General features: G+C 39.5%; 1 protein-coding gene across 1 annotated transcript in view; it reads left to right on the top strand.

Annotated features, from left to right (window-relative positions):
• TNFRSF1B (tumor necrosis factor receptor superfamily, member 1B) overlaps positions 1-15,881 on the top strand; it is a 16,786-nt gene extending 905 nt beyond the window's left edge. The window contains exons 2-11 of the mRNA XM_009881085.1: positions 6,694-6,860; positions 7,457-7,559; positions 9,690-9,818; positions 10,968-11,117; positions 12,081-12,174; positions 12,257-12,450; positions 13,222-13,296; positions 14,259-14,296; positions 14,765-15,035; positions 15,583-15,881. Of these exons, the coding sequence (XP_009879387.1) occupies positions 6,694-6,860; positions 7,457-7,559; positions 9,690-9,818; positions 10,968-11,117; positions 12,081-12,174; positions 12,257-12,450; positions 13,222-13,296; positions 14,259-14,296; positions 14,765-15,035; positions 15,583-15,881 (1,520 nt within the window). The remainder of the gene's footprint in view (positions 1-6,693; positions 6,861-7,456; positions 7,560-9,689; positions 9,819-10,967; positions 11,118-12,080; positions 12,175-12,256; positions 12,451-13,221; positions 13,297-14,258; positions 14,297-14,764; positions 15,036-15,582) is intronic.
• The last annotated feature ends 2,327 nt before the right edge of the window (positions 15,882-18,208 follow it).

Genomic DNA, 18,208 nt, shown 5'->3' with positions numbered 1-18,208 from the left:
GGCGGAGCAGCGCTGAGCCTCAGCTGTCTCCCTCGGGCACCCAGCTCGGCAGCCTGGCATCTCTACGGCAGCCTCAGACCCCGCTCTTGGGCTTCTTTAAAGCCCGTCCTGCCGCCTTTGGCTCTGTCGTTGTTATTTCGTGGCTTCCCAAAGCAGTGACTAATCGTTTGATTTTTCAGGGTTGTTTGAATATTTGCAAAAACTGCGAGTGTCCTGGCAAGTGCAGAGTGTAAATCTGTACGTATTTTTACACCGTTGTTTAAACAGGAAGAGCTTGTTGTGCTCTGTTGGATCCCTAAAACTATTCCTTATTTACATAGAAAAGCCCTTTAATTTACATCTAGACCTGATGTGATGCAGCTGTGACTGTTGGCTTTTACATCCAGCTGTACCACTGTTTGGCAATGAACGCTTTTAATTGTTGAAACAAAGAGTTTGACGGGATCTGTTTGACTTTGGTCGTGTGTATACTGTACTGGTATATTGACAGCATTTTTCTATCTAATTTTAAAGTGTCCTGGATTGTGAAGATAAATATAGAAATGCTGCTGAGATGTCCAGGTCATTGCTTTTTCATGGGATGCATGTATTATTTACATGTTTATTTAATCATATTAATTTAGCCTTGATAAGCCAAAGGTTCAGTGAAACCAGGTGAGGATGTCAGAATGTATTTTGAATCTGGAATTACACAATGGTCTTTTTAGAAGTACCGAGTGATATAGTGGATTTATAATATATTAAATTAATTCTTTTAACTGCTTCTCACTCATTTGTAATTCAGCCCTATTTTGTAAGGTGATAGTATTTTGAACCCAATTTACTGAACACCTTGGAGTGGGTGGGGTAGAGCAGGTAAAGAAGGGAGAGTCTCAGAATTGTAGCAGACCTTATCACCAAAATTTTAGGTGTAAATTTTGGTCATGCTTCTTGCTGAACAAAAGGCACTGATTTGAAAGGAATTAACTCTTCTCCCACCCTAAACATGACCTAAACATAATGATGGAAATCATGAAGGAAACTTTCAGCATCACTTTTTGCATTGTGACAAACCAAAGAAAAGTCCATATATAAGTTAGAAAACCAAAACCAGTAGTTTCAGAAATACCATATCTGCTACAGCACTGGAGAAAACCTGCCTGTTATATGAATTTTAAAAAATGATCAGTTAAAGAAAACTGATTTTATTTTTGAGGGAGAGAAGGTAGTACAGCAATAGTTCTTAAGCGACACTATTTCTTGTTTTTTCTCATTCAGCTGAAATGATCTGAAAGCTCCTAGACTCAGTCCCTGTGAAACTCACAGGAACTGAACATAATTTTTGCCATTTTGAACAACTCAGCCACCAGATATTTTTAACAGAAACTTTCTCAGTAGCCTCAAACCTGAATAACTGTCCTTTGCAAAGCAGCGCAGCATGCTCTGCAGTGTAGTTGCTGATGTGAGCAGAGAAGGTCTTCCTCTGGATGCTGCTGGCTGGTTCTAGGGGAACGCTGCTGGTACACGGAAGGTGTGTTGATAACCATGCACGTACTCAGGACTGTAAAAGGATGCGCCTAAAGGAGATCTTGGGCAAAAATCCTGAAATAAAACTGAGCAGACTGCTCAGATGTCCCTGCTTTTTTATGGTCAGAGCTAGAAGGGCTGAGGGTGACCTGCAGCTTTGCTGTTGTACGTACACACACTTGTGGTTGTTGCATCAAAGTTCATGATGACTGAAAGTCTTAACAGAGCATTGTGATACAAGCAACACCATCCCAAGAAAATAACTTTTTTCAAAAGAATAGAAAAACGCCTATCCTGGCATTTGGCCTAGATAGAAGACAGTTATCCCCTCTGGCAGTGTTTTTGGCTGGTACACCTGGGGCATCTTGGGAAGGTTCTTATCTGCCATCTTTACCCTTGGGGCTCACAGAGCTTCTCCCTCCCTGCTCTGCTCTCAATGTTAGCTATCACCCTGTCTCCTGTAGGTGCATCTTCTAGGATTTCTCCACGTAAGGTCAGTCCTAACGTGGCCAATCCTGACTTGCGGATCCTTTCTTGGGAGCTTGCTCATCACCTGCCCATCTCTGACAAGGGATGAGGATACAGCCTGTCTTCCCGCCCCTCAGGTCTCCACTCTCTTATTCCTCTTGCTTTCACCCCGTGGTTGCCTGAGTATCTTTGCTTCCTACAGGGAAACGGTAGATCTTAAGGCTCATCAGCCTGATGAGTGCATACAGTGCTGATGAGTACATCAGCCTGATGAGAACTTACAGTAACAATGCCTGTTACTGTAAGTGTCAGATCTTGATTTAGTGGATCTTTGGGAAAACAGACCAACTTTCTGATACATAAGCCTGAAGTTTTGAAACAGAAGAGCTGGTATGCCTGAAAATGTGTGTGTTTTTCCAAATATGTATGTGATAAAATATGCTATGTCTTCCTACAAACTTTGACTTGCTTCTGTAACTTTTTCATGTTGTGAATAGCTTCCATATTCTACCCAGCCTTCTGCCATCTCATTCTGGGAAAACATTTTCATATTATGGTGGTGAGTGGCAATGGAGTAGAATCCCTAACAGTAAGCAAAAAGGTACTGCTTTCCTAGGGAGGAGGAACGTGGAGTTGTAAATCTGTCTGTGGCTATGCAAGGACTCCTGCTTTACAGCAGTAAGGTAATATATAGGCTGGGAGGGCAATTCACATAATGGACCCGTAATCTTAGAGAGATATTTGCAGGAAAGCAGCTTTAAAAGAAGCTTTATGGTTTGAGTATAGCTGGTACAGCCTGACACCCTGATACAACTCCAGCTGATTTTGGTAAGACTTACTATTTGATAACTAATCTTCAACAGAATTATTTTTGTAAATGACCAGTTTAAATATTTTAAACAGAATTCTGTTTTTTCCTGTCTTTAGCAGGTTTGGTAGCTCAGCAAATGGTATCTCTTTACCTCAAGTTCTTTCCATAGCAACAGATTTTTACGTCAGAGACCTTGGTGACTTCATTGTGGTTTCATATGCGTAAAGAACATTATATGCCAAATGTAGTTCCTGTTCAGACTGCTTTGTTTGACAGCTTGAGTTCAAAGAAGGCAACTATGTAAAAGGAGACCAATAAAAATGTAGACATGTGAGTTAGGATTAAAACATATGCCTAAATATCTTTGTTAAAATGGCCTCCTTGAGTGAAAATGAACGTTGTGTGAATGGATTAATATGTATATATTCATCCATTATATTAGCATGTTTTATTTCTATTATTGAAGATACTTAACTTGTAATTACACATGAAGTCCAAGAATCCAGGAACAAGCTGTAAAGCAGGAATTAAAGGAAATTATGTAATTAATATTCAGCACACAGGGAGTGCGTGACATTGTGACGTGCTGTGGGTAGTCGAGACCTGGACTTCCTCGCCAATAGGTAGAGCCAGCTTGGTGCGTTGGATCAAGCCCTTCTGATTTTTGAAGAAGTCTGAATCCAAATCTTGTTTTGTAGTTCATGACTCAGGCTCAGCTCTGACACAGACCCGAGAGTCTCCGTTGCGGGTGGCCTCTGTATGACTCGCGGTGGATGGCCTTTCCCTTCACTAGTGCTGCTCCACACAGCACAGAGACAGTGTACACCTGAAATCATGAGACACAGGCACATCCTCCACTAGTTTTATCTTCCAGTGAGTAGGATATAAGGAATCTTGGAAACAATCATGCTTGTGCATACGCATTTAGAGGAGTCTGTGTGCTAACCTCTCAGTTGGTATGGAGGCTGCTGTTAGCCCACTGCTCTCCAGTGACACCTTTCTACCTTCACCTTTCTACTGGGAGTCTGTGGTGCAGATGGGAAAATGATTCAAACAATGCAGGGGCTCTGGGGAGAGAGTCTTGAGTCACTGACTTTTTCTGTGTAACTTCTTAGTTATTGCTTAATACAAAGGCATTGCAAAAATCTCCCTAGTGAGTTGTGTAGTCAAAGACAAGTATAGTTTAGCCGTTTCCGCGCCAAAATATATTGCTCAATTTGATTGATGTGCATAGAGCTAGACTAAATTTCATTTTTAATAATGTGTGTGGCTCTGCTGCCAGATAGATGAAGCATTTTACTGCTACTTGTACCTGTCAAATTAAATGAAGCCTTCCAAAGTCTTAATTCTGTCCATGTAAATGTCTTAAAAGTCTGCTGCCGTTAGGTAGTACTACCTAATGTGAGAAGTTCTGAGGCTATAACGCAAAAGGTGCAGCATCGGGTTAGTTTTCCTTCACACAATCTGCTCACAGAACATTGAATCACAGTAAAAGAAGAGAAAATAAGGACTTATAAGAGATACAAAGATTAACAAAATGTAAAGATTGTGGAATAGAATCTTGCCCCTATTCATCAGTCTTTCAGCCCAGAGTAGCCAATGGATCTGGATGCCAGATACAAATATGGTACTGCTCCGGACCTTAAAATTGGTGAGACAGCTAGAAAAAGTGGGGTCTTCTTGTAGCCAAGAGATGCAGGAGTTTCATACCTAGTAAGAGGCTTATGCTTCCTCTGACAGAACAGGAGATTCGACTGCTGGCCTTGACGGATTTGATTAAACTAGTTTACATTGGAACTAACTGCTAAAATTAATGGCATCCTTCCAGTGCAAACAAAGCTGAGCTCATGTGTGTATATAAATTGTATCTAAGTGAGTTACAAGTCCCTTTTAGTTTCCCATAACGTTCTTTGAGGATGCTTGGCAAGAAATTATCAATTGTATGTCGTTGAGAGCCACAGCTCATCAGATAAAATTGTATCAGACAGTAGATGTATCCTTTCAAGCACACTTAAGAGAAATAGATGTGAACCCATCAACCAACAGGTTTTCCTGTGTCTTTAACTTGCAGGGCAGTATTTACAACAGACAATGCAGATGATGAGATAAGAACATTTTTTGCCAGGAAGCCTCACCAGCAGGATAATTTGTGATGTGGTTTATCATATTTCTCCTTTTTTTTTTTTTCTGTCTCTGCTCTTGCAGTGAAGTTTAACGTTTTAAAAAGTCTCTCAAGTGCTTGTTTTATTGAAGTTGATCATAGTGACTACAAAAAATGTGATGACAACACTTGATCTTTCTTCTTTTAATAAACAAGAAAGTAACTTAAAAAAAACTTTTGAAAGAAGAGCCCTTTTCTTCTTCTTCATCAGATTTTACTGTCAGCTGACATTTGCAAATGGTGTGCTTTATCGTTGCCCATCCTATGAGGGTATAATACCAAGTCCAGCATTAACAGTTATTACTGAACCTAGGAGGTATTGAAAAGCCTTGTTCTTCTTGTTGAATTATTGTGGTTATTATTCTCATTCATAATGATGAAACTGATGATGTTGAAGCCAGCCTCCCGGTTTGGCTTCAAAGTCTTCAATCCTTGTGCAAGCCCCCTTCAAATAAACCTTAACTGGAAAGCAAAAATGGAGGCCAAAGTAGATTTTGGAGATATTTGAGGCTGCAGCATAGTTCCTGCAAAACTGGCTTTCTTCTCATCAAAATACAAAGAGCAGAATTTGAAAATTGCAACTTGTGTTCGGCAGTTGTTTCTTACTTCACCTGCTCCACTGTTTAAGAAGGAGAATTTTTTTTGTGTGTGTGTGTGTGTCATTTTTCCCCACCCCATCACAGTTTCTGGCCTGTTAAAAGCATCTTTACAAGTTTGTTCTTTGGTTTGCAACTTGACTGTTTCTTGTTGATCTGGCTGTGAGAGCGTGGGGCTGGTATGGGTGAAAGCCATCCCCAGTCTCCCTGGGTCTGAGTCGTTAACAACTGACTGATCAGAAGAGATCAGAATTGTCCTGATGTCTGGCCAGTGTTACCAGTTTTCACAGTGTTTCAAATAGAAGTGGTGAAACTTCCACTTAAGTAGTTTGCTTTCCTTTTTTCTTTTTTCCTATTGAAACTAAAGGCAGCCTTTCTTTGCCTTCACATTCTCAGGATAGGTTCTCTTTGACACTGACCATTGAGGAGATGGGTGAAATCCTGTTTCTGATATACAGCTAGATAAGATGGAAAATATTTCAATAAGCTGCATAAGAAAGTGTTGGGTTCCCTGTAAGTAATTGTTGAGAGTGGGAAATGTTAGTCTACTTTGTCAGTAATGTGAAGACACAATAGATAATCAACATCTTTTTTCAGTAAGGAGGAAGGATATTCTCATTACCGGCCTCCAAAGAGCTTGTTCCTGTTTTGATTTCTCTTTTTAATAATACTTTTAAAGTACTTCTCTAAATTTGTGTAGATTGTACGTGGAGCAATCTCTTCAGACTGCAGAAAATTGAGCATTGTCACATACTTTTTGAACAACATCTTTCTGATCTAGCAGGAAACTCCTACGCTTGTACTACCTAACATTAGCCTTTTTCTTTAGAGTGAGTATTTTTTTCCCTTTGAAAACAGATGGCAGGTCCTCAAATATTTTGCCACTTGTTCATTGAAATCGCTGAGCTGTGTTGATTGGTATGAGTTGAAAATTAGGTACACTGTATTTCATGACTGTTTCGTATGCATTTAAACTGCCATATGAGGTAGGGTTTTTATTTTTATTTAAGTCTTGTAGCCAGTTGCTCCTTTTCAGAAGCAGCAGTGCAGTTTTGTCGTTCTCAAAACAGCAAGGCCTTTCTCATTCAGAAAGGAATCACAAAGTGTCTGAAATGATAGATGCCTCTCTTTCCTTTCCTTTGGTGAAACAGTTCTATTAGTACAGGTTCTTCGACTGACGGGACGGGTTATCTTGCCTGGATATTGCATGGGTGTAATTGAGGGCATAATGAACATAAGTGCAATCAAGAATGGAACACGGTGTCCGGTCCCCTTTGTGCCCAGTGATGAAAACAGAAAGATTCCTTCAAGTGTTGCAGTAGTGCTAGACCCACAGCTCCCTCTTCCACTGGCTCAGGGGCCTGAGGGAATTGATATGTAGCAAAGACAATCTTCTAGTTTTCAGATAGGGCTCTAAATCTGTATAGGGAGTAGACTTACTAAGTAAGAAGGTATCATTTTTAACATAGCCACTTTGCAGAAAATGCTTCTCAAACCCACAGAATTCAGTAAGGTAAGAATTCAGTTTTCACTGACATTTTGTCAGAGGTTGTTTGAATCATGGCAACTGAGACTCAGTGGTCAGCCCTTTGGTTTAGGGGATGCAGTAATGACCTCGTGTGATGCTAATCCCATAATTCCACTGCATTCTTTTGAACATAAAACCTGGAGAAATCACTTTGGTCATTGTGGCAGATCTTTGAAAAACAGAAGAACCTCCAAGTGGTCTCAAGTAGCTTATAAGGTGTGCATTCTCCTTCAGCTTTTTGGCATCTGCTGCTTTGTTTCATCAGGCCATCTTGGAAAGGAAGGTGGTTATAATTGCACTGAACTTTAAGAGTTTGTCTCTTTTTAATCTCTATTCTAGGGTCAGAATAGACTTGTGACTCATGATCTTCCTTTAATTTCTCCTAGGAATATGCATTGCCTTATACACCAGAGCTTGCACAATGCAAAGATCCCAGCACTGAATTCTATGAAGAAGCACTTAATAAATGTTGCAGCAAGTGCCCTCCAGGTAAGTTATAATGCAAACTATTACTTTACACAGCCAAATTCAGTCAATTTTCAGATAAGCATATTACGTTTTGATTATTTATACATCTGAAGAGCATTGGATTTTTGCTGTTGTCATGCCCTCCTAGCTGGAAGACGATAAAGTGCTGTGACCGTAAAAATAGCTGCAAGAGAGACACACTGTCCATCAGAATTGGAATTCTGTTACAAAGGGTGATCAGATGGTGGGCTGCTGAGCTCTTGGAAGCTCAGCTTTGCATGGTGTTTTGATTAAAGTATTTTTAAGTCAACACTTTGGGGGGAGCACCAGCTCACTAATGCAATGACAAAAATTAGACAACGCGTCAGACCCAAGCCCACTAATAACAAATATGTTGTAAAACGGGGCATGAGCTAGAGCTTAGTTTCTGTACTCTGATAATATCGCTTATATAAGGGGCTTTCCATCAGACAGGTTAATCTATAATTGCTCATTGAGGGAGTTTTGTTGTCTTTTACTGTAAATCCGCCACTGCAGACCACTGTCAGAGACTGGGTACAAGACTACAGAAACTGTCTGCTTTGAGGTGTCATGTCTTACACAGTGGTAATTATTAGTGATCTTTTGTTCGCAAACATTGTTGACTGAAGGAAGGTGGGTGTGTGGGTTTAGGTTTTTTGGGGAGTAGTAATGCTGTTTGGCTATTTTAATAATAGAGTTTTTGCAATAAGTTGTCATTATACTATCACGCTATACACAGCAAAAAACCTGCCGATTTGTTTCATTACATGCTGAGCAAACAAAATTTGTCTCCATAAATGCTGAGTTCCTGTCAGAGAGATCCGGAAGTTGAAGCAGGAAATCAGTATATGCTGAAGCAGCCACAGTTGCTTGAATTAACTGAAAATGTCTAGATAGATCTGTCAAGCTTCCTTTGTTAAAAACACAACAGATGAAAGATGATAATTCATAGGTAAAACCTTTTTTCTGTTGTGCTATGTACTGTTCCGTCTGTTTCTCCTTAGTTTAAATTTTTCAGAATAACAAATTCTGGGCAACAAGTTGTAGGAAGTCTAAAGTTTTTATTTTTGTTATTATAAATTTGATTTTTTTTTAACCATAACTTATCAACAATTGAAGCCTAAATCGTTAGCGGGATGTGGGAGGCAGAATTTTAAGGTTCAAGTAAGTACATGGAAAAACAAAGTCTTTGGAAACAATTCCTATGGCTCATCTCCAGGGCCCCTTCTTTCGGAGAACAGAGATTCTCCAAACAGCTTCAAAGTCTTTCTCAGTGTTACTTCTGCTTTCTGAGTGTATTTTCCAGGATATTTCTGTACAGGATATGAGACATTGAGTTTTATCTTCTTACTCCTTTCAAGCAAGGGGGAAATGGCAGCTGAGGTGTTTTCCTTTCTCCAAAATGGATATATGGGAGCTCGTATTTACTTATTGCCACCACTGCACTGAACTTGGTGAGAAGTGTTGAAGAAACTACCCTTGATAGGTTTTGATTTTGTCTGGAATGGCACTAGCTTCAGAAACTCATTGCTTTGATCTGTTAGGGCTGGCTGAGGATGTTAGGGCTGGCTGACGAGGTGAAGGAAAACGAGGGAGCTCATGTGCCTTCAGTAGTGACAAGTGGTGAAGTTCTAATTCAGGTCTGTTTGTGGTAATACTTCATTATGCTTTCTTTGCTTGCTGCTTGTAAAGGTAGTAAGGGCCTCACCCAGACACATCATTCTAGCACGTGCCTGACTTTCAGCATGAAACACCATCCTATGTTTCACCACAACACACAGCTTCTATGAGGATAAAAAGTTTGTTTTACGTACTGTGGTAGCTGCATCTAAGTATATGCTGAGGGGTTTTGTTCAGGACTGAGGCCTCCTTGTTTTGAACATGGCTGGAATTCACTGAACTGAATGTAGGAAAATGGGTCAAACATGAATAGCATAAAAGAAATCAGAATTTCCCTGCAGTCCTCCTCTAAATCAATACTTGCTTGATATACGTTACCAATCTTATAATGGCAGTGAAGAAAGGGGTTTCTACAGCTAAGAATGAAACTTACCTTAAACAATTCCTAGTCATCTTTTCCAATGAGATGCTTTCTCTGGTTTGTTTTGTTTGGCTTTTTTCTTGAAATAGGTCAATACAAGACAGAGAGCTGCAGTCACGGTGTGGACACAAAGTGCAGTCCCTGTAGACCTAACACGTATACAGCAATCTGGAATCTGTCTCCTCAGTGCTTTGCCTGCTCACCACCCTGCAGGAAAGGTAGGCTGGAATTGTTAAAGAGGCATTTGTGACTTCAGCAGCCCGTTCAATGACTGGGCTTGGTTTAACCTAGTCTTTTCTCCTAAGAAAACTGGGAGGTTTTTTCTATCACTTGTGTAGTCCTGTTCTCATGCTTTTGGTACCCAAAAGATTTGGGGAAAAGAATAAGGGAAAAGTCTTGCAGGGGGCCCTGCCCCTTTTTCTTTCTCAGCCCTAAAAATGTGACATCAATCCTATATTCTTGGAAACTGAGGCACTGCATCACTACATCACAGGTACAGATGTCATCAGTAGAATAACTTCCTGCTTATACTCCCCAGCCAAGGGAGCTTAAGACCTGACTTGCACAGGGGTAAATGGATAATTACATTTCCAGCATCCAGTCATTCCTCGGTTTGGCTGCTGAACTGACAACAGCAAACACCAGTTGTGATACTCCTATGTTGTTTTAATTTCTTTTGCAAAGGAGCATAATCAGTGAGAGCACACTGGTTCAGTTCGTTAAAGCAGCTTAACAGTGTATATATAGCACATTGTACCAACGTCTGTACGTTGGTCTAATAGATCATGTGCATTAACAAATTCAGTCGTACTGTTGCCCATCGTTTCTAAAGGAAACCGGTGTAGAAAATTATCTACTTGACTCACTGGCAAGTAAGTTTTAAGGGTACAGTCTAAGTTGTTCAAAGGACCATTGGTCTCGTCTAAATAGATAATCCTGCAAAGCTGGTTAATTACAGTACGAAAATGTCTGTAGTAAGGTCTCCAATCATTTTCAATACAGTTGCATGATCTGCATAGACTACAAATCTTAGTACGGCCCCCAGATACTGCAGTGATGAGTACAGGTAACACAAATGTGCATATTTATGGTTACGATACAATACAATGCAACTGCAGGTATAGAGTTTCAAGAGTGAATTCTACAGATGCAAACTTCTTTCCTGGAGAGAAGGAGGAAACTCTTCTGAAAATGTAGATGTTGGGGCATATAAGGTATTTGTTTCGTTATGGTATGCTAGCCAGAACCTGCAAAATTGTCTTCAGTTTGTGGTATGTGAACATCACCTCACAATCACTTGAAACATTGCAGGCTGTGATTTTGAATGTTGCTAATGACATACTGCTTTATTCTTGTTTTAAAAACAGGATTTGTGCAGAATCAAACATGCACTAAGTCACAGGACAGAATCTGTAGCTGCCCACCCAATGAGTTCTGCATTTCGAAAATATTCGAGTACTGCAAAATATGTAAAGTGCATAAAAAATGTGGAAAAGGTTACCGAGTTTCCAGAAGAGGTAATTTAATTCTGAACACTCTACACACAAAATAGTTTTCCTGTATGAAGAAGGTTATTTTTTGCATTAATAGTCCATAAATACTTCTGAATCTGCCTCCAACTCAGTAAGTTACAGGAATATTGTCTTTTAATTCCGTACAGTTATGTATTCCCTACAGCTACACGTTTAGTGCAAGTATTATCTTAGCAAGTAGGCAGGAAGTAGAGCAACAGTATTCTCAAGAGGCATATCCAAAGGGACACCATGTTGCAATCTGTTACTATCCTATATCATAAAGTTCCCCTATCCAACTTAATTTCCTTTGTTTTGGTCTACCACGTGATTTCTTCCATACAAGTGACTCAGATTCAAGAGCACTTAATTCCTGCTTAAGTCCTTGAAGCGGAGCTTCAGCTTGCATTTTGGTTATGGTAAATAATGGAGACTCTATGCTGTGTTGCAGAATTAATCTGTCTTCATTAGATGACGAAATTCACCACTAGTGATAATGTATATGTATGTAATGATATGTAATGATAACATGATAATTATGATATGTAATCATAATGTAGCTGTCTCAAGATGATAAATAATATTTGAAGAGGTGGAAACACTGAATATTTTTAAGAAATTAAGAATCATTTGAAAAGATACATAACCCTAACAGAATGGAATAGGTGGTCAGCCTGTCAGGGACGGGTGAAAAAGCTCAGCTCTGTCTGCAGTACCACGGTTTAACCTTTTGGTGGGTTTTTACAGTATTTGAAAAAGACTGACTATGAAGGGCACCAAACTAACAGCTGATTAATCTTCTGATTTGTGTTTGGGTTGGGTGTTTCAAATTAATCTCGTCTGTGATAGTTAAAGACTGTATTTTGTGTACCATTTCTGTATCACTTCCAGGATCTGTACCGCAGACCTTGATTATTCATTCTTGTTTCTCACTAGATGACTAACTGGAGTTTTTATATTTGTTTAAAGGGACAGATAGCACAGATACAGAATGTAAACCTTGTCCTCCTGGCACTTTTTCACATGAGGAATCTTACGATACCAGCTGTATACCACACACAGTGTAAGCCAGTGTTTCTGTCTAACAGCAACCTTCGCTGTACACAGGGTTGCTTTCTATCCTAACTTCTCTTTGTTTCTTGCAGTTGTAAATCAGTGGCTGTTCCTGGAAACAGTGTGAATGACACTGTTTGCAGTGACTCAGGAACAGCAGTTCCCACAGTTCTACCTCACACTATTTTGAACCTGCTCCCAACCCAAAGCTCGGCTTCCAACAAACCTGAAATAATAACTCGACCTGTCATTTTAAACTCTGCACCTGACATGTCTCACATCATCGGTGAGCTATTAACTCATTTCAAGTCATTTTTGTCTGGCTAGGAAGCAAGTTTGTGTTTAGTTCTCGGTTTCTTTCCCAGACCAATTACCTGTACCCAAGCAGAACCTCAGAACAGCTAAATTAATTCAGTATGGCGCTGCCTGTAGTGAGTTGCGTAGTATTTACCTATGCATCTACGCTACCCCAGTGCATGCTACAGTCCTTGTAATTCTGGAAATATTTCTAAAGAGCCTCAAACTAGATTATACAAGGCAGTTCCTGAGAATTGCTACTATGAAGGAGCTGGTAGAAAAGGTCGTATCTTAGATTCTGGACTGAGGCAAGCTTGACTTTATAAACCTCCTGGTGAGGTCTCTGGAGACTTCTGGCAGCCTTTCCCGAGCAGGAATTCCTTACAGCATTCACAACTGTGGATGTATTCTTTCCTGTTCACAGCCTATCCAGAAGGCACATATGTTTAGGGGCATTCTGGGCTGCCTGGCCTTGCATTTAACAAACTGTTGCTAGCCTAGAGAGACACCTTTTGTGACTGAGGCCAAAAGTCTGTCCTCCCTTTTCAGGGCAGGAAAATGCCATTTTATGATGTGGTGGAGACTGAAATGAGACCTTGGTATCCGACAACAGAGGCATCAAATGTGAATGTCAGACACACCTGATACTTGTAGATTTAGCTTTTGTAGCCATGGTCAAAAACTACAAAAATACTTCTTTCTAATTAGATCTTTTGTCAGATCAACCTGCTAAATAATTTATCTTTTTATGTATTTTCAGGATCAGTAGCAGGGCCATTGTTATTGGTCCTGATAATCGCTATTTTGGGGTATTGCTTAGTCTCCAAGAAAAAAGGTAAGATTCATGAAGTAAAAACAAGCAGATCTGTAAATATTGGAAAATGTGTAACCTTATTTCCTACTAATTTGAGCCTAGTGGTTGACGGATGTCAGTGTCTTAGAAGATGCTAGCTCTCTTTGAAGCTTTTCTCATGGCTGGATATGGATGAAGTATCACTAACGTGGAGATTCTTTGCTGTCTAATAATGTTTGAATTACTTTTTTTTTTTCAAGGGGACAAGGCCATGATTTACAGATTTGTCTCACTAGTGGACAACCTAAAGCTTCATGAAACCCTGAGAAGCTTTAGACACCATTCCTCTGTTACATTGGGGTGAAATTGGTAAAAAGGTTCAAAGGTCAACAGAAGAGAGACTAAGAGAAAACTCATGCAAATCAGCTTGATCACATAAGCTTTGCAGCTGCAGAAAAGGAGAATTGAAAAAATACTCCACAAATTCCATACATATTTAGAGTAAAAGTATCTTTATTAAATCATATAGAGTGAAATTAATCTCAATACAGGGATACAGTGAGGCAAATGTCCCATTCAAATCTCTCCTGTTCCTCAGATTTTAGATAATTGTCTAAACATAAAACATCCTAGTGCAGTTGGACAACTGTATGACAGTTGTGCTTGTACTGGAGCTTGTTAAATGTTTTGTACTTCATCATTTAAATATTAGACATTATCAAATGTTATCATTAAACAGTCACAACTGTAGTTTATTGTCATCAATACCTTTCTCAGTAATACTATACTAGAAAAATTATTAATTCATGCAAAGGGTCCTCTTTGCTTGATGGCTAAATTTAAGTCACCTTAAAAAATTAATACAATATAGCTTTCAACATTTTCAAACAGTGGGTAATAAATGTACATTTCGACCAGAGGATATCAGTCAGACTAGTTAAGAGAGCAACTTTTGCAACTGAAACAACTGTGGGTGCTAATGAACTGTCCTTCCTTACTTGCAGCCCTCGTATATTCTCCACCGCCTACAGAAGCAGATTCGGTAAGTGTCACTCCTTCGTTTCCATCTTTCCATTTCTTTAAAAGTTATGTAGAATTCGCACACTCTTACCTAATTTTAAGTAGAAGAAAACTGAACAGCAGAAAGACAACTGGAGTGAGAACGGGGTGTCCCCAAGCTAGAGTATAAGGTGTACCTTACATAACCTACCTACTGTTGCACCCTTGCTTTATGCCAGGCTATACTGCCAATAAAACACAGGTGTGGTTGAGAAGACCAGGTTTTAGAGGCTTTGTTCCCCAGGTAATCAGTGAAGTGCTGTATGTGTCTTCAGGAGACAGGTTCATTTTGTTGAATGCCTATTCACCAGCTGGGTGAATTTTACTTACAGTCATCACTAAGAAAATGGCAATTATCAGTGGTTTCTTTAGCTGCCTAAGTACTGACCAGTAGTTTGTTAGTGTTTTTTTAAAAAGATTAACATTTTGCATTTCTCTGCAAATGTTGCAGCCTTTTTCCCCTACAGAAAAGCAGTGTGACAAAAAAGTAAGAAATACAGGATCACAAAACTCCAGCAGTTCTGAACAGGAGGAACAGCATCTCTTGGAAACTTCCGGGTCCAGCAGCAGCTCCCTGAATAATCCAACTGGATCTGCAAGAGTCAGTGTAATAAATAACAAGAAAAATGAAAAGAAAGAAACAGAAGGAATTCAGCAGCAACATTCAGCTGCAGAAGGTTGTAAGCTTCACAGTGGAGACAGACACAACTCTGCGAGTTCAGGTAAGAACTCTTGAAATTTTATTATCACTTAGGAGTCTTTTTAGCAGAAGTTTAAATGGCAGGATAAAACATCAGACCTGTATTCAGCAGCGAGAGTAAGTTTTGAAAGGAAAAATTGTTTCAAGTCGTCAGCATGAGACAGTAGAGTGTGCTCAATGGAGAAAAAGTTATTTGCAGACCAGGGGATCAGTGTGATGGCAGTCACCTACCTCTGAGTAGGAGAAAGAGCCAAAGGGAGCAGGAAAAAAATGAACATTGTCAAAAGCACCTGAAATGGCAACAGAGGGGAAGGGAGTTGGCTGTGATCCAGGGCTCTAAATGAATTTTTATGGCTTTGTCATTCCTGGGACGACTTGCACATTTTATGGTAACAGAAAAACTCTAAAATGTTACAGAACCAACTCTACCAGCTTACCTAAATTAAGTGAAGCAAGAAGATATTTAGTGTCTATTTTAACTTTAAGTCAAAGAACTAGATGAAGAATCCAGCCTTCCTGTTCTGGATTTCATTCTTCCATGTTTAACGTGTTTTCTGTTTATTTGACAGAACTTTCTGGTAATGGAGGAACGCAAGTGAATGTGACTTGTATTGTTAAAGTATGTAGTCCAGATTGCAGTTCCCAGTTCCCAGAAAAGACTAGTTCAACAAGCACGGATTATGGAAACACTCCCTATTATTCCCCAACAGGGGGAGAAATTCCCCTTTCAAAAGAAGAAAACCCCTTGAACAAAGAAACTGAAATTCAGATCTTGGTGGAAAATGAGGACAATTTACTTCAAGACTTACTTCCAGAAGAAAAGAAGTTTCCTCTGGGTATTCAAGATGCGGGGATGAAAGCCAGTTAAAGGAAATTACAGATCGTATACTAATTGACTGATAAAATCAAACAACTCCTTATCTTCTAAAATAAACATTATGTTAAATGTAGCATTCCTACAGAGACTTGACGTTTCAGACAAATATAGACACCTATGCTTTGGAGGTTTTTAATCTCTTTTTATCAGCCTTGAGAGTCGAAGCATAATCTTTGCAGTTTAAAAAAGAAATTGAATGCTTTTTCTTTAAACCGAATGGCTAACTCCTTCCTTTCTTCTGTGATACACTAGAGGGACCTTTACCAGATTTTAAAAAGAATATTTTTTATCATTATGCCATTGATTTTTCTGCTGAGACTTCCTGTGATGATGATTTGGGTGCAGGTATGCCATCCGTCAAGAACATGGCTCTGACCAGCTCTTCTAAGAGACTGGAGTTAAATTACCATTCATTCAATGCTAATGAATCATGCATTTGATCTTAATTGTAAAACTCTTGCATTCAATTTCCTGTCCCATATCTTCATGGACATACTTTCCCTCATCCTCCTGCATATTTCTTTTATCATTTCAGTTTGCTTTTGTTCATTATTGGACCAAACTTCTCAAATCAACCTTAAGTATATCAAGGACTGAAACCTTTTACAGGAACTTTTTTTACTAGATTACAACTATTATGTCTACACAATAGCATTTCATTAGCTGTACATAGTTCATTTCATTTTAGAAAAGAAAATCTAGATCAAGTAGTTGTTATCTTGAAGTAAGTTCTTTTTATTGACAGCTCTGAAGTTTGCCACTTTGTGTCCTAACTGATTTAATACAGTTCCCTGATTGATTCTGACCTCATTTTTGAGGCTAACTGTAAACCCAAAATTATGTTCCAGTGAATATTAGAGAAGATCCATGTGAATACGTATGCCAGATGGCTCACACCCATCGACCTCAGGAAAAGGACTCTCTCTTGACGATTGCATCGCATAATCTGTAAAAAGTGGAATTGACTCAAACCTCAGAACCAGAAAATCCTGTTCTTCACTTGTTGTTCGACGCTGAAGATCCAACCACCTCTTACAGAAAATTAGTAGAGGTTCTCCTTGAATCAAGTGGGAGTCTCTTGGTTTTGGAAGTAAATTTTTAGGATTCCATTTCCCATAATTATATTTTACATATGAGACTTAACTGACAATTGTGGCGTCTGTATTCAACCAGAATTTGCAATACAGTGTCTGAATTACATTTGAGTGAAGTCATACAGCAGGCATAACTTTTTTCTTTTATGCTATACAAACATACTGTTGGACTAGATGATCGCTGTACTTCCCTTCAAACTGAACTATTCTGTTCTATTCTACCTCGAGAAAGTAAATGCAGTAGTTATTTCTGAGGCCTTAGGCTGAAAAAGAATATTTTGGAATAGCATTTATTCTACAGCTACAGAAGAGATACAGATTTTAAAAATACAAATCTTAAACTTCCACAAATGCTATGAGGTTTACTAAAGTTATTTCTGAAACTGAAAACTGGCTAACTGATCTTTCATTCTACTCTGAAGAACCCTTTTACAACTGTATATTAAACTTGTACTTGAAAGTAATTTTCAGAAAAGACTTTGAAAACAGGCATGCTGAAACTATTACAAAGCTGAAGGATTTAGGAAAGAAAATAATCTCGTATGGTGCTTTGAACCTTTTGTACTATTTTCAAGTCTTGTTCATCAGCTCCCTGTATTGGGACCACACCGAAGCAACAGCTTAAGATTTTTTAAGACTTTAAAAAATGTTAAGAGAAGGAGGATCTTGTTATGGCAGTTGATTTATTGGGTTTTGAAATTATGGAGATGTGTGACAGAAGGAAAATCCAAGTTTTGTGTTGAGATAGGGGACATGCCGCTTGCATTTGCTTATGAAAAATTATTTAAAAAACCCAAACAAACAACCAGCATTTTTATAATTATGTGTATCTTCAGGTTTCCTGGCCTCTCCGCCAATAAAAAAAAAAAAAACCTCTACTGTTTAGAACGGGTTCTTCCATTCGGTAAGTTAAGCTGCTGCTTTCTGAACCATTTCATTTCCTGAGGTTCCCGCCGGATCACCACAGGACGCTGCCCGTGGGCTGCGCGCGCGCGCCGGGCCAGGGGACCCGACACCCACCGCTCCCCCTCAGCGGCGGCGGCGAAAGCCGCGACCTCGCCCTCGCCCTCCCCCTGCCGTGCGGGCAAACGCGCTTTTAAGACCCAAAAGACTTTATTTACTGCCCTTTACTGCACGCGACAGCGCCCCTGAGGAGCCTCTCCTGACGATCTCGCCCAGAGAAGCGCTTCTGGCCGCGGCTCTCTATCGGGCCCTGTCCCGGGC

This window comes from Charadrius vociferus, unplaced genomic scaffold, assembly GCF_000708025.1.
Source record: "Charadrius vociferus isolate BGI_N301 unplaced genomic scaffold, ASM70802v2 scaffold663, whole genome shotgun sequence".
Lineage (NCBI taxonomy): Eukaryota > Metazoa > Chordata > Aves > Charadriiformes > Charadriidae > Charadrius > Charadrius vociferus.
The sequence above is the reverse complement of the archived record's forward strand: the minus strand, read 5'-3'. Positions and strand labels throughout refer to the sequence as shown.